Source organism: Homarus americanus, unplaced genomic scaffold, assembly GCF_018991925.1.
Source record: "Homarus americanus isolate GMGI-L3 unplaced genomic scaffold, GMGI_Hamer_2.0 scaffold37032, whole genome shotgun sequence".
Classification (NCBI taxonomy): Eukaryota; Metazoa; Arthropoda; class Malacostraca; order Decapoda; family Nephropidae; genus Homarus; species Homarus americanus.
The window spans coordinates 1,635,882-1,652,471 of NW_024731852.1; the positions used below are offsets into that span (position 1 = coordinate 1,635,882).

Genomic DNA, 16,590 nt, shown 5'->3' on the forward strand with positions numbered 1-16,590 from the left:
TTCCCTTTCTGTATTTTTTTTTTTTTTTTTTTTTTTTTTTTTTTTTTTTGTTCTCCTTGACACCAATGTGGGTCAGTGACCTGTGCCTGGGTGGGCTAATCCCCCATTAAAAAAAAATTACAAACATTCAGGTTACAAAAATTCACCCTTACACAATTCATAAATCATGACCACTAAATTTGTGTTATGAAATGAAAGTTTGCCTTACAGAAATAAGTTTTTTTTTTCTAAAAAATTTCAACACACCCACACACAATAATAGTTTCCCCTCGTGTAACGAGGATGGCCAGCACAAGAGCCACCTTGGCGTGAATTTGTTTAAGGTGTAGAAGCTGTTGCCAACACAACAACCACACCCTGAGTTAATGAGCTGCATGACCCAGTGTCAAGGAATAGTCCGAGAAGACCTGACAACTGCACTGGTTAACCGTTACCCCGGAATACGATCCGCAAATCAATTAACATCTAGGTTCCCAATTACTGCTGGGTAGACGGAAGCAAATGGCGTAAAGAAACTTGCCCATAGTTTCACCCTGCCCGGGGATCGAACCCGGGTCCACTCGCTTGCGAGGCGAGAATGCTGAAGATTACACACACACACACACACACACACACACACACACACACACACACACACACACACACCCCCGCATATCAAAATAAATTTTTTTTTGTGAACTTCATGTTCTTTTGTTTACCAAAGTAGCGTGTAAATGTTCAAGTCTTGTTTGCATCTGTAAGAGTGTGTAATGTGCGATCCCTACATTCTCTCTGTTTCTATACACTTTTTTAATACAGGCATTCCCTGATTTACGAACGGGCTCCATTATTGAAAAACTTTTTGTAAATAATTTTTTTTTTATAAATCGGATCACATTTTCCTATACTGTTCACTTCCATTATAAAGCTAAGATACATTCCTATGAAATAATACTTCTCTAGAACATCTTAAAATTTCACACAACATAATGATGAGGATATTTGGTGTACAGTATATAATAGTGAAATACAAGCAGCGGAGTAATAATTTTATAACTGTTGTACATCAGAGAAACTGGATGAGATTTGAAAAAAAGTGAACAGTATGAAACACTGAGCCATCATCTATAATAAATATTTTCCTGTAGTAATACATTGATTTATATTTTATAATTGGAAATATGTTCTCTGCAAAAAAAAAAATAATCCCATGCTTGACCCATGATAAGATATTGCATCATCCTAAACTCCCACTGTTTTGATTACATTGTGCAAATGCTGCTGTCAGTCAGCTGATGGGAGACTCATTGCTCTCTCGTGCATTGTCAGCAATGTCCACACTTCCAAATTTTAGTTCATTTCCAAATTCCTAACTTTGTTATAACTCGACACCTTTATTGTTCATAATTGGCATATGAAATTTAAGAATACAATGCAGATAATTTTCTTATATTTAATTTGCCTCGTATTACATTAGATGATTAGAGTAAATGAGTAGAATTTGGACAATTGGGCAACTGGCTGAGTGACTATGTGCTGATGGAGATGAATCTACTTGTCCCCAGTGAGTTTGAGGAATAGGTTATATGGTGATTGTAGGAGAATGATGACACACTGAAAACTTATTTGTGGACTGGGATAACATTGTGAGTGTTAAGAGAATAATGAAGTAAGTTACTTTATCATCCAGTATTTTTATAATTACTTAAGGAAAAATTACAAGAGGTGAGAAAAATTCATAACTTGAGATTCACCGTTCAGAAATCAAATTACTACAGGACAAATTTAAATTATGCTTAAATTCAGATTTTCTTAAACTAAATCTTTGTAAATCAAGGATTAACTGTACAGTATATGATCTTCAGGTTCATTGTGTAAACAGTTTGTACAATTCCAAGTTTATTTGATACATTGCTTGTGTTGGCAATATGTAGAGAGGCTTGGAGTAATTGTAACAATGTAATTAATTAGGTTATTGGATTAGCATTGAAGTGAAATGTGGAATACTTTTATGTTATCACCTAGGATGTGTCTTCTTGAACAAAATTTCTGATCACTTGTTCAAGATTTAGGTCAAAATTCAAGGTCATATTTTATCCCTGAATAATTTTATCAGTTTCATAACTTCACGCTGACTAAGATATTGTGATGAGGTATGATGTACCGGTACTCTTACAGTACATCAACAACTAAAGATAAGTTGTGTACAAAATTAGCATAACCATGATCCAAGTCCAACATATCAGAGAAAGTTTTGTCTCTGCTCTCTAACTTTGCAGTTGGTAGCAATCCTGCAATAAAACTTTATTTAGATTTATAGAATTACCTAAGATTATCACTTAGAAAATTCATTACCACTTACTCAAGATATATGCTTCCTGCACATCTTGTTGGGCCTTTGTGGCAGTTTCATTTTCTAGTTCCATAGGTCTTGGACATCTCTCCATTTCAAAGTTCTGGTGATCCAACAACAATATGAGACACACATTGTGATTTTTGGTTGTTATAATAATGAAACCTATGTAATTTATTTATCAAATACTGTAATACAATTTCTGTTACAGCCAAAGTTTAATCAACAGTAGTGGGTGTACTACTCCTACATCATCTATAACAGCTAACCCATCAAGTGTTTGTACAAGTACCAAACCTCCACCTCCACCACCAGCCCCACCTACAACCTCTGCTGCATCTAGGATACCCACGTATATACCTATTAAAAAACAAGGGTCTGTAGATAAGCTTGATGTACCCTCTAGTCCACCCAAACTTAAAAAAAACTTTTTTGATGGGTTTCGAAATACCTTACGACCACGAGTAAAAGCAGATGGGGCAGCAAGGGGACAAGACGATAACCCTGAAGGAGTAGAAACATTTCTGCCATCACCAAGACAAGACACTAAAGAAGACAGTCACCCCCGAAGATGGTCCGAGTCGGGATCATCTCCTACAAAGTCGGTAAGAACAAGCTCATCCTTTGTACACTAATTATGAATTCCTGTTTACTGTCTATAGTGGTCTGTGTGTTGTTGTCCCTATTTTATAAGAAAACTTTAAATGTGAGGCTTCACTGAAGCTGCGTATAATATCCAGAATTTTCAACAAATTCACAATGCTGTTTTGTGTGTAAATACTTTTATAAAGTGAAATGTGGACATTCAATACTGCAGTTTAATGATTCTTACTGTTAAAAACTTAATGGGTATTTGAAAATTTTATCATGTGGATAATCATTTTTGTGCCCATATCAGTGCACTGTGTTTCAATTTTAGTCATTAGTTTACTGTCAGTATCCTCAAATGTATAAATAATCTTGCTTTGAAATTAACCCATTTCACCTTCAGATTACAAAATGTGTTTTCACATTGCCAAATGGAAAATCATATTTCAACATTTTGTTCTCTGCAAACCCCAAAGAATTTTTTAAATTCAGAATGCATATTACATCTGTTAGGAGAGCAAATACAGTCGACCCTCGTTAATTCGGACCCCTTTAATCCGGATTTCGGATAATTCGGACTTCGGACAAAATCTGAACTTTTTTTTTTTTTTTTTAGATTTGTAGGAATATTACCGACGCGGACCTTAAGCTAAAATGCTGGTCCATCCACTGCTGGGATAAAACACCAGCGTCTTTTAGCTTTTAGCTTCAGACATGAAAAATATTTACCATTTACTGCCAGTAAACAATGGAAACGTAAAATATGTACCAATTAGTAATGAAAAGTTGTGCAGTTCCTTCAGCAAATGAAGCTCACTGCATGTGTTCTGGGTATCAAGTTCTATCTACAGGAGTGAACACAAACACCTGTAGAGTTTTCGTAGGTTCTATTTCCTGGATAAACAGACATACACAAGCGAGGTGGCACTCCTTACTCTGTCTCGGGGGTCAACTAGCCTTTTAGGCGACATATGGCAAGTGATACATTAGCAGCTTCCATATGTCGCCAGGCACGTTAGCGTGTGGGACATGGTAAATACATTGCCACACGCTGCTAGCTAGGCTGAATAAATAATGTATATAAATGGAGCACATACATAATATACATACAGCATACATAATATACATACACTCACCAACTTACAATAGGCTAAATTACCTTACAACATGTTATCAGTAGTCTATGTTGAAGTTCTTAGCACAGGCTAACTTATCATATCATATACGGTATCACAGTTCTCATTGATCTACAAAAAATACCGGTAATAAAAACATTTCGATATTTCACACTTAATATAATACCCGGTAACCTACTACAACCGCCTATTGTTTACAACGACGCATGACGCACCACCAGCTGTTGAGTATCAGCTAGACGGTACACGTGTTTTTCGAATCGTTTTCAGTTAAAAAACTGTTACATCACATGTATATTTTACCTTAACTGTGCCTGAATGAATATATTTTCGGAAATAATTAGTAGTTTTGCTGAAACGTGATGTATTTTAATGTAAACTAGGATAAAATACATGACGAAAACAAAAGATTTTACCTAACCTTCCGATGTTCAAGAGAAGTTACTCGTTTTTTTAATAGTTTTTGGTTAAAATACTGTTATATTACAATGGTATTCTATTCATACTGTGCTTGATATAATGCATTCATGGAAATGTAATATTTTTGCTGAAATGACTTACGTATTACAGTGGAAAGTGGGATAAAATCGTGACGAAAACAATGACTTTCGCTTTCTTTCGTTCAAAAGATGTTACCGTAATCGCTTTTCGATTGGTTTTCAGTTTAAAAACTGTTGTATTACAATAATATTCTATCCTAATTGACTTGAATAAATACTACGATACCATATTTCTGAATATTTTCATTAAAATCCATCCAAATCATTTTCCTTGTCATCGTCTGCAGCACCAAACAGCTTCTCCCAGTCCTCTCCTTGAACAGGGCTATAGGGTACGTGTTTTTCAAATCGTTTTCAGTTAAAAAACTGTTACATCACACGTATATTTTACCTAAACTGCGCCTGAATGAATATATTCTCGGAAATAAATAGTAGTTTTGCTGAAACGTGATGTATTTCAATGTAAAATACGATAAAATATATGACGAAAACAAAAGACTTTACCTAAGCTTCCGATGTTCTTGAGATGTTATTCGTTTTTGTAATAGTTTTCGGTTAAAATATTGTTATATTACAATGATATTCTATTCATACTGTGCTTGATGTAATACATTCACGGAAATGTAATATTTTTGCTGAAATTTACGTACGTATTACAGTGGAAAGTGGGATAAAATCGTGACGAAAACAATGACTTTCGCTTTCTTTCGTTCAAAAGATGTTACCGCAATCGCTTTTCGAATGGTTTAGTTAAAAAACTGTTGTATTACAATAATATTCCCTCCGAATTGACTTGAATAAATACTTGAATGGAAATATACAATATTTTTGTTAAAACTACCCGCGTTTCAGTGTAAAGTGTCATAATAATAAATGGTAAACATTTTGCCTTTGGCACTCAGTGTTTCAGGCACGGCGAGCCTCAGTTTATAGGACGTAGTGTTTTTACTGAAGGTTTTGTTGTTCCATTACCCTCAAAAACGTGGGTCGACCTATAAACGAGGAATATCAAAAATTAGCGATTTCTTGGTAAAAAAAATCAGGGTCGACCTATAAACGAGGGAGGGGGTTATAGACGAGTATATACGGTATGCAAGGCTAAGGACAAACTCACTGCATTTTCTTTGAAATATAATGCAATATTAACCCCTAAATCGGTTAATTCAGACAATCGGCTAAAACGGACACCCTTCCCCCCAGTCCAATCGGCTAAAACGGACACCCTTCCCCCCAGTCCGAATTAACGAGGGTCGACTGTACACAATAGACTCCTATGATCAGTTGCAGATATAATTATCTGTTTGGCCACATGCCAGTATGAAATTCATGCTAGTGCATACATTATAAGTGTATATAATGCAAGAACAATCGAGAGGCTTTCTCTCTAGAAAAACTCAAGACTGTGCCAGGACAAAGTAAGAGTATATATGCATAAAACTCATTCAGTTTCTATTACTAACTATATTCCTTTGTTCGTACCCAAACTGTTATCAAGAATAAGGGATTTATATTTCTGCAAACTAGGAAAAGGGACCATTTCAGAAAAGACATAGTGTACTATATGCTATTAAAGACAGGTTCTCCCTTTTTAGCTATACAGTACAGTAAAACTATATGATGTAATTTATTTATGATGAGCACTTCTCCCCAAATTTATGAGGTACAAGGTCATTCAGGGTTTAGTGGCTTTGGTGGCCATGGACCTGACACCTGGTTCAGTTAAAGCTGTGATGACTGAAGAACTTCTAAATCAGTCATGGTTGTGTTTGTCTTCCTTATAATTTATCAACTAATTTATCTCAGTCTGTCCATCAAAAACAGGCAACTAACATAAATCACACTTTGGTTTTTAACATTCTTTGGCCTTCAATAACAATCTTTAATTTAATGGTTATTATTAGTCTAAGAATGGTTATATTAGGTAATTTTAGTTATTTTTCCCATCCAAATGAGAAGACACAGAAATTCTGCTATTTGTTATTATATTATGCAACATAATTGTTAATGTGTCAGTCTTTCCATTGAATATTTTATTTCCAGTCATTAACATAAGGTTCATGTAGGGGAACAGCAGTTTGTGTACTTCCAGATGAGGATTTGTGGATCAAGTGCTGGCATTATGGACTATGAGGGAAAGCTTTTGAAGAAGGGAAAAAATTTTCATTCATTGTCTATTACTGTCATGTTAAGAGGAAATTATGAATTTACTATGCACCATATTTTTCACCTTATAAGATGCATTTTTTCCCCCAAACTCCCTAATTTGACAAAATGGTTCCCAGATGACTCCAAATTGAAATACTGTATATATGATACTGAATTATTAAACAAAGAAATCAAGTTGTTTATTTTCAAAATGAACAAGTTAAGGTACCATATTTTACGGTATATAAGACACACCCTTTTGTTTGAAAAATGGCTTTAAAAAATAATCCTGTAACCTATATGTGAATTTGTGGTCTTCCATAGGCTAATGAATCGCCCAGTTGCTTGTCTCCAGTTGGCTAAATTACAGTATGTACTACCTAGCCTAACTCCAGAATTAAACATTTTATTGATTACTTAATCACATTATTATTACTTTTAATTATAATTAAAAAAGAATCATTGTAAATATAAAAGCTGGATTTATAACTACGGTATAGTTGTGTACTGATGATGATGACCCGAGACGATTAGTGTCCATACAGCAGGCACCCAACTCTTCCGAGCTAAGCAGTAACCATTTCTGAATTCTTACATGTGTTACTATCTATTAATGTCGTACCTGCAACATTTGTCTTTAAATCTACAAACACCTTATACAAATGAAGATTTACAAATAACATTCTTTTCACATTTGCATCTGTTAACTGTGACTTCATGAAACCCTTACCAAAATGAAGGAAAAATAAATAAATTCAATGGTAATTGTTCTTAGGGGAAGAAAAACCGTAGGGTAACTGTTAAACTAAGGTAATTAAAGTTAAAGGCAGACTAGCTTAACTAGCACTGATAGAAACCTTGCTTGAGAAACATTTTTTTTCCTAGATATTCTCTGTTAAATTAAGGGTGCATCTTATAAAGTTGAATGTTATGGGAAATGTGGCATGTGTATGTTTTAAATGATAATGAAATTTTGATGGTTCCCAATTCCTTTCTACAATTATTCAGAAACTGAAACCAGTGTTGTATCTACATATTATCTAATGATAAAAGTGAAAAGATGTGGTACAATCTCTAACCTAATACAACTTCCATCCATGACTGTGCATTGAACTAGGTACAACCTCACATGGGTGTTAGTAGTATGTACTGTATATTAGACTGACAATTAATGTAAAACATATGTGGTGCATATGACCAGACAGGATAATGCGCCACTATGGTTAGAATAGATTTATTCACAAAAGGATAGGGAAACCACCTCTGGAAGTGTAATTATGGTCGATTTTTCTATTAAGTAAAACTACCCACACGTCACTGTGTGCGAGGTTGGCGGTGAGGGTGGCGGGCAGCAGAGAGGAAAGTTCCAGAGGTCTCCATTTTTTTTTTTGGGGGGTGCTCTTTCCACTGTGGTCATATGCACCTCATATAAAACATAAACTAAAGGAGAAGGAAAAGTTCTCATGCAAATCATTAAATTCATCTAATGATTAAAATTAACTAAATCTTACATTCTTTCCAACTGAACAATTTTCAAGATTCCTTACATATTATTACCTAAACATGTATACCCTCGCCTAATCTTTACAGCTGGCATATAGTCTTATAGATCCCTCCTTTATATATTACCTGCTTTTTATTTTAGTCATCTGTGCACTTTAACCTTTCAATTATTTTTCCCTGTGTCAATACAATATTCATATTGCATATAATTTTCTTTTAAAACTTATTTCATTATCTTTAACTGTACTTAGATTTTGGCATTATATCACCAACTCCTACCTGTTAACCTGTGTCAGCCATGTATCTTAATGAAAATGGGAAATTGTTGATCTGGTTCATTAAAAACCCCATAATTCATACCCCTCTAACCTAAAATCTCTCCTCATTTGTAATGTTTTACTGTTAAAATTTTGATTATGAAAGAAATTTACGAATATAGTATATGATGCACATGTCGCCATGGGATGCGAGCGCTGACCGCTTGCCTCAGTGTTAACAAGTACTACAGCATACGCGTCACATGTGTCTGTCCCAGTCTACCACACAAGCTTTTTTCTACTTGTTTTTCCATCATTGCCCAGTGTTTGAGCCCTGATAACCCTAAATCTGGTACTGTACTAAAAAAATTTAAATTTTGGTTGGATCACGTAACAGAAAAGTAATGTACAGTCAACCCTCACTTTACGCGGTTAATATAACCCACAGGGTACCGCGGAAAGTGAGAAACGCGTAAAGTGAACAACATAACATATGGGATTAATTGAAATAGAGACCGCGCCGACCCCCAAACTCCACTTTTTGACGACACACAACTATGTTGTAGTAAAAATTTTATCTTAACTTTATGATGGTATGCACACACAATTAATATAGAAGAGGTTAGATTTGGAAAAATAAAGGTTAAGTTAGGAAAAATAAAGGTTAGGTTAGGAAGACTAAAAGTTAGGTTGAACACTTACGTTAGTAGAAGAGATGGGTCGGCATACGGGGATGGAGGCTGGTTCCGAGGCAGAGGGCAGGCTACTGGCCCTCGGGTGAGTCACCATCACTGTCATCCACACTTGTCAGGGCCTCCCTGACAAATCCCTCAAAGTCATCTTCACTGTCTCTACCTCTGTCACTATCACTGGCTTGGGCTGGCTGTGGTGGGTTGCGGGCGAAGAACTCTGTTATGCTTTGCTGACGGCTGGTGTTTATGTTGTCGTGATAAACCTTGAAGTAGGGCTCCATAGTCTGCAACAGCTGGGTAGTGAAGATTTCATACCTGTTTGCGTCAGGGTCGTCGGAAAGGAGGAGCTTGACTTTCTCGATACACTCGATGGCACCCCTAACATTACTATGGGATAAGCGGTGTTCTTCTTGGGATGACGCACCACCTGCCTCTTCACTGACGTCATCATCATCTACCATCTCGTCGGTAGTCACATCAGGATCCCTTATCACCTCCAGGATGTCGTCGTTGGTGGTCTCGGAGAAGCCTGCAGCTGTAACACTCTGCGCAGCTTCTCTGGCAAGGTCCACTGCTACTGCAACAGTCTGAACCTCACCAGTCACAGATTGACTCTGCCTAACGGCCGGAATGCCTTGCAACACATGTCTCCATGCGTGACAAACAGTTGCTACAGACAGCTGATCCCATGCCTCCACCAAGAAGTCCACAGCTTTCTTGATGTTGAATATTCTCCAGAATTGTTTGAAAAGTATTTTTTGCTCTGCCAACTGTTGATCCTCGTCGTCTTCGCTCTTGCTATCGGTGGTGGTGTCACTCAGGTTACGCCTGGTGTTGGTGTAGTCGTTCAGGAGCTTGAATTTTTTAGTTGAGAATGCAGCTTTTACATTACAGATTAACTCTTGGTCCATGGGCTGTAATATAGACGTAGTGTTGGGAGGAAGGAAGACCACTTTTACGTTGGGGTGACGATCTAACAGTAGGGGCGAGTGTCCTGGTGCGTTGTCCAGCAGCAACAAAATCTTGAATGGCACATTCTGTTGCTCACAGAATTTCTTTACATCGGGAACGAAACAGTCATCAAACCAGGAGAGGGACAGTGTAGAGAACATCCACGCCTTACGTGCGGTCAGCCAGTGGACATTTAGCTTGGTCATGTCCATGCTCTTGTAGGCGTGCGGCTTGCGGGCTGTGTGGATCACCGATAACTTGAGCTTACAGGTACTGGAGGCATTGGTGGTAAACAGGACGGTGATGCGCTTCCTTCTGCAACTTCCGGCCCCGAATCTTGCTGGCATTCTTCACAACGAAGGTCTTGGAAGGTAGCTTTTTCCAAAAAAGACCAGATTCGTCCATGTTAAACACCTGGTCGTCGGTGTACTGTCCTTCCTCCATAATCTCACGTAAAAACGGAGGAAATTCCCTAGCCGCAGCACGGTCAGCACTAGCTTCTTCACCACCAATGTTGATATTGGTGATCTTGTTCCTCTTCTTAAACCTCTGTAACCACCCAGAGGAAGCATTAAAGGGTTTGGGCTCTGTAATTCCCATCTTTCGTGACACTGCAGCATACAGTTCACGTGCGTACTCCTTAACAGAGCGCGTGTCGACCGCCATGTTCCGTCGCGCCTGACGCACCAAGTAGCTCACAAGTAATTTTTCCGTCTTGAGAAGCACCTGGTTGTGGAAATACTTGATCATAGAAGCAACTGTAGACTTTGTGATCTTCATGTGCTCCTTTATCTTGGCTGAATCCTTCTTTATCGTCCGGATCGTAGATTCGTTCACACCATGCTGGCGCGCCAAATCAACCTGTCTTGTTCCTTTCTCTAACTCTTGGATGATCTTGTACTTCACCTCGTAGCTTAAGGAACGTCGTGTCTTCTTGGGCTTAGGGCGGCTGGGTCCAGGCAAGGAAAAGTTTCTCTCTGGGGGCGGTGGTCTGGCGGAAGCCATTTTACAGAACACTGGATGCACGATTACACGGTGTGGCCTGGAGGGATGAAACTGCCTCGGCTAGGTCAAGCGTCATCTTTCCTCCCTCCCTCTCTCCCCCGGGTGGACACGTCATATTACTTTAAACCAATTACAGCTAGCAGCGGAGGGAGGTAGGGATGCATGGCCAATCACAGTCCGATACATCATATGACGTCACTGATAACGCAACAGAGACATGCACTGCGCAACCTTACCGCGCGGCTTGCCCAGGCAGAGGCGGAGGAGGGAGCAGGCGGGAGGGCGAATCTAAAAATAGCGTCGAGCCGGACACTCTCCGCGTAAAGGGGTACACGCACAGCGGAATGTGAGCATCCTGGGTTCCGGCAGGGAACCGCGTAAACGTGGAAACGCGGAATGTGAGGGTTGACTGTACTGACGATGTTTTGTTGTTTTTTTCCCTAGGGAGAATGTGTCCCTCATATTTTGTAAAATCTTCTAATTCATAAGGGTTAGAGCCCCAATTAATTCAAATTATGGGGGTTTTACTGTAACTTCAAGCATCCTATGTTAACATTAAAATGCCATTTAGTCATTTGTTCACATTGGGAAGTGCTGGAACCAAGACTGAACCTCATAAACTATTATACATAATTTTGTTCTAAAAACACAGGCTCTGTCCATCTGCCCAGAAGAGCAATTTGTGTTTATATATTTGTGTTTGTTATATTTATTATCACTGTACCTGACAAAGTATAGCTATAAGTTAAAGAAAAAAAATTGTGTCTATGAATGCTTTCATGTAAAATACAAGTAAATAGTTGCATATTTTTATAGGTGATAATTATGTACGTATTCACTAGTAATATATTATTTTACTTATATTAAGAGAATTTTACATTTTATTTTTAGATTTCATCAGCATAAACAATAGTTATTTCTAAAGCACAAAGACATTAAGCCGATCACAATTATGTGTGTAGTGTATGAGTGAAAGGGAAAGTGCAATCAGTGAAAATTTATCTTTTAAGAGGTGGTTGTGGAGTGAGAGGAGTAGTGGAGATATAAGAGGAGATTTTGGAAAATAGGATGGGGTGAAAATAAAAAGTGAAGACTTGGGACATGGGTGGTATGTACTATAAATGTGGCGACCAGTGGTGTAATGGTCAACATCCTCGCCTCGCAAGCGAGTGGACCTGAGTTCGATCCTCGGGCAGGGTGAAACTATGGGCAAGTTTCTTTATGCCATTTGCCTCTGTCTACCCAGCAGTAATTGGGAACCTGGATGTTAATCGATTTGTGGGTTGTATTCCGGGGTAATGGTTACCGGTAGTCAGTGCAGTTGGCGAGCTGTCCAGTCTTCTCGGACTATTCCGTGACACTCTGTCATGCAGCTCGTTAACTTAGGGTGTGGTTGTTGTGTTGGCGACAGCTTCTACACCTTAACAAATTCACACCTAGGAGGCCCTTGGGCCGGCCATCCTCGATTTCGAGGGGCTTCCATTTATTTAAATGTGAAAAGAACGGATGAAGACAAGATGACCAATAATGAAAATGAGTAAGGTGGAAGGCAGAGTGGAAAGAAGACTGAGAACAAGGAGGAGGGCTAGAATAAGGTACAGTAGGGTGTTCATATGGAGGAATTTGTAGAATTATGGAAGGGTGAAAGATGACTTACTTCAATGTAGAAAGACAGACAGAAGTTGTCATAAAGGAAACCAGTATTCTTCAGTTCCTCTCCAACTTGATTACATTATGTACTGCATTTGAAGTCTGCATTTGTTTTAACTATTAAGAAGAAGTCATTAGCAATGATATTGTGATATAGACAGACTAAACACAGTAAAGTGCTGTGAGAAGTTAACAAAGTTTACATGGCATGAACTACAGTACTATATTGAGTTGTTAGTTCTCACACTCAAAATCCCAGGTGTGTTATTACAATATAGCCAGACTAAAAAATAAATAAAATATAATCATTACTTAGTGGAAGATACTTTAGGTTAAATGTAATATAATAATGAACCATTTAAAAGTACTATGAACAATGGAATTATTTAAGGCTCAATTTCAGTTATTTTGATAATGTACAGTAATGTCAAAAAGTGTAAGAACATCCTGTAAAAAAAAAAATTATCAATATACCGGTATGCTTAAATATTTATAATTTTATAGACCTAGTTTTGTACAGTCTCGTTCAAGATTCTTCGAACACTGCTGGAGACAGCTGACAACTTAAGGCCGTTTGTTTACTATAGTACGTAGTATAATATAATTCAAAACAACAAAGCCCTACCATTAAATTAAGCAACAGGGAACTAGGTAACCAATCGCTGATCACTTTTATATTTATTCATAATTTTTACTACGTACTATAGTAAACAAATGGCCTCGAGTTGCCAGCTGTCTCCAGCAGTGTTCGAAGAATCTTGAACGAGACTGTGCATCTAGGATATTCTGCCTATATTTACCATGGGTACTGCTCAGTGACTCCTTAATCAGTATAGCTAAATATGTCTAACTTGTAACTAAACAGTTCGGTAGTGAAGTGAGAGTTTGATGTTTTTAATAACATAGTTCCAAATCTTACTCTACCTTGCTCATGTTGATCCGTTATTATATCAGTGTTTTATAATAAGTTCAGGCTGCAGAGATGTGGGTCTTTCACTTACTTTTGTAATATGACAAATGAAACTTAAGTGATTTACACATGATCATAGAATAACAAGTAATCTGCTTAGACTATGAATTTTTAAGCTTTTACTTGGGTTAATATTTGACTAATTGGGTTATTATGCTCCTTATGACAACATTTATTACTACACCAACTATCCACAAGATAGGAAATGATTACTTTTAATACTCATTCTCTTCACATGGTAGAAAGACAAGTTAATGCCATATTTTACTGAGATAAGCATAACTATACTGTACATCATTGGGGGGTATTCTAGTCATATGTTTGACAAAATGAAATTGTTTTCTGGTTCACAATTTCCTGTGATATTTATTTATGACTTTGAACATTGTATTAATATTTTGTAGAACTTGGTTCATGACAATAAATGTCTTTTTCCTATGACTTACTACCTTATGATAATAATTTTTAGAAAAAAATCAAAGTAATTATTTGGAAGATACAGCATAACATTTTGTTGTTTCAACATTTAATATATTTAGACAGTTTGAAAATATTAAAATTTAATCTTATTAATTTATTTATTTATTTTTATTTTGTTCTTATTATCGAGTTCACATCTATTGCCTCATAAGATATTGAGGCATACTAGACCTTTCAATACAGTAGATCCCTGTTATATCTCAACAATATGGTTATGGCTAAAACAAACCCAGGTAACTACTGTATTGCTGAAATGCCTGTATCTCAGTAAATGGACCCACAAGGCTGTGTTGACCTTTCCAGCTTGTCACAGTGTGTTATAATCCAAATACACTGTACCTTACCCTGAAAAGAATAAGTTCCATTATTAGTTGGCCACAAAAATGAAGCATGATTAATATGGACATAACATAGGAGGGGCATACTGTACATCTATAAATATTTTATGGCAATAAACAAATGATAAAGTATATGAAATTATTAAATTAACTGAAAATGCTGAGTACCTTATTGTTAAAACCAGTGGATGCACTGTATAAATTTTACTAATTTCTAGGAAGTATATGTTGGGGTTTTTTCTAATTTTCCCAAAAGATAAAAAAGGATTAGAGGTGAGTAATAAAACAGATTTTTGCACCTGTAGTCAGTAGATAAATGTTTGCTTTTTTCCATGTACTGTACTTTATATATTTATTGGTTCTCTGAGCCATAAGCTCAAAGAACCATTGGCTGGGTGTGATATTTTTGATGTTATTGGTTTAGTTGGTGTTGTCATCAGTATTTTGTTCAAATTACAACTACTTCAGTTTGCAACTGATTTCCATGAACTTGATTGAAAATTTTTAAATTGTAATGTGTCTAGTCTTTTAGTCTTTGTAACCTTTATACTTTATAATTTATGATTTTTTTTTCTGCTCTTAGGTTGACACCTAAATTTTATTTAAATCCCAGAGATCTAAACTATTCTGTTACTGCAAACTTATCACAAGTAAATTTTTACAGTTAGGTTACTACAAACAAATTTCAAGTGAGTACTGTAATGTGGTGGGTAAGAAGCACATCTAGTTAGCTACCATAAATGTTTAGGTTTTATACTACAGTACTTGATGTGGTCTTGTACATAACTAGTAATTAATGATAAAGGATAATAAACTGGTGACAGTGCTGGTAAATTAGTGGAGTCATCGCCTTTAAACCAGGCACATATCACACCCCTCACATTGTAGTGAACTGACCTAATTTTGTGGGATGTTACCTATAACCACACCCAACTCCTTCAATTTCTCACTTCTATTGTTCGGGCCAATGACTGCTACAGTAGTCCTATTGCATGTGATCGAAGTTATGGTCTTATCAAAAAGTGACAGAATTCCTTGTTTTTTGTCACAACATGGACAAAATTAGAGGCAAACAGTCTATAAAGTCACTCAATATAGACACCTTACACATGAAGTCACACATCACCATAATATAACCCAGTGAAATCTGAATTTTGTATATAGTCTTAAACTTCTAATCATTCAGAAAGAGAGAAAAATATATAAGTTTCTACCATAGACTGTACCTGTTTTGGCTATCATTAATCATTGTGATGAAAAAAAAACAAGGATTTAAGTAAGAGCGATGAGAACAGTTGCTGCCCAAAATTTGAAAAGGAGACTTTACACCAGCCAAATGTAGCAATGATAGAGAATACAGTGATCACTTATTACCAGTAAGGAATCTCTCCATAGTATACTGTACTATATAAAGTATTGCATTTTTAGATGTAAAAAGAATTCCAGTTTATCCATGAAAACTTTTCAGTGTAAATTTTTAGTTCTAAATGTGCAATCCTCACACAAACCTTAACCAGCAGATTGATCTGACAGTTATCCCTAAATTTCAATGTTAATGATATGAAATTTACTGAAGTGTATTTTTATATTCTAGGAAAGTCATCCACTTTATATGATACCAAAAGTCCTGACTGGGCTCCTTCAAGGAATCTGGGCTATAAATCCATAAAAAAGAGTCAGGAGAATGATAGGAACATTCATTACAGCACCGAAAGGAATGAAACGTCTGATTGTTGTTAAGATTTACAATTGCTGAATCAACTTTGTGTAGGACATAAGTTGCTTTTTAGTATACAGGCTTTGCAAAAATAGAAAGTACTGTACATGCCTACATGGATGTATAAGATCAACGGCCATTTATTGATGTTACTGAGCTGCTCATTTCTTGTAATTTTGTGTGGATCACTGGAGCCCAAATAGCAGCCTTATACTGATCCATCATGCCACAATTTTGTATGGTTCCCATCTTTTCACTCAGAGTTTATTTGCACTTATGGCTCTTTCAGTATTTTTTCGCATATTATGTACATACAGGGAAATACT

The 16,590-nt window shown here is 36.7% G+C and overlaps 1 protein-coding gene across 1 annotated transcript in view; it reads left to right on the top strand.

Annotated features, from left to right (window-relative positions):
• Window positions 1–16,590, top strand: part of LOC121867918 (triple functional domain protein-like) — a gene marked incomplete at its 5' end in the record, with an annotated part of 297,912 nt that overhangs the window by 245,886 nt on the left and 35,436 nt on the right. The window contains 1 exon segment of the mRNA XM_042368057.1: window positions 2,544–2,937. Coding sequence (XP_042223991.1) covers window positions 2,544–2,937 — 394 coding nt within the window.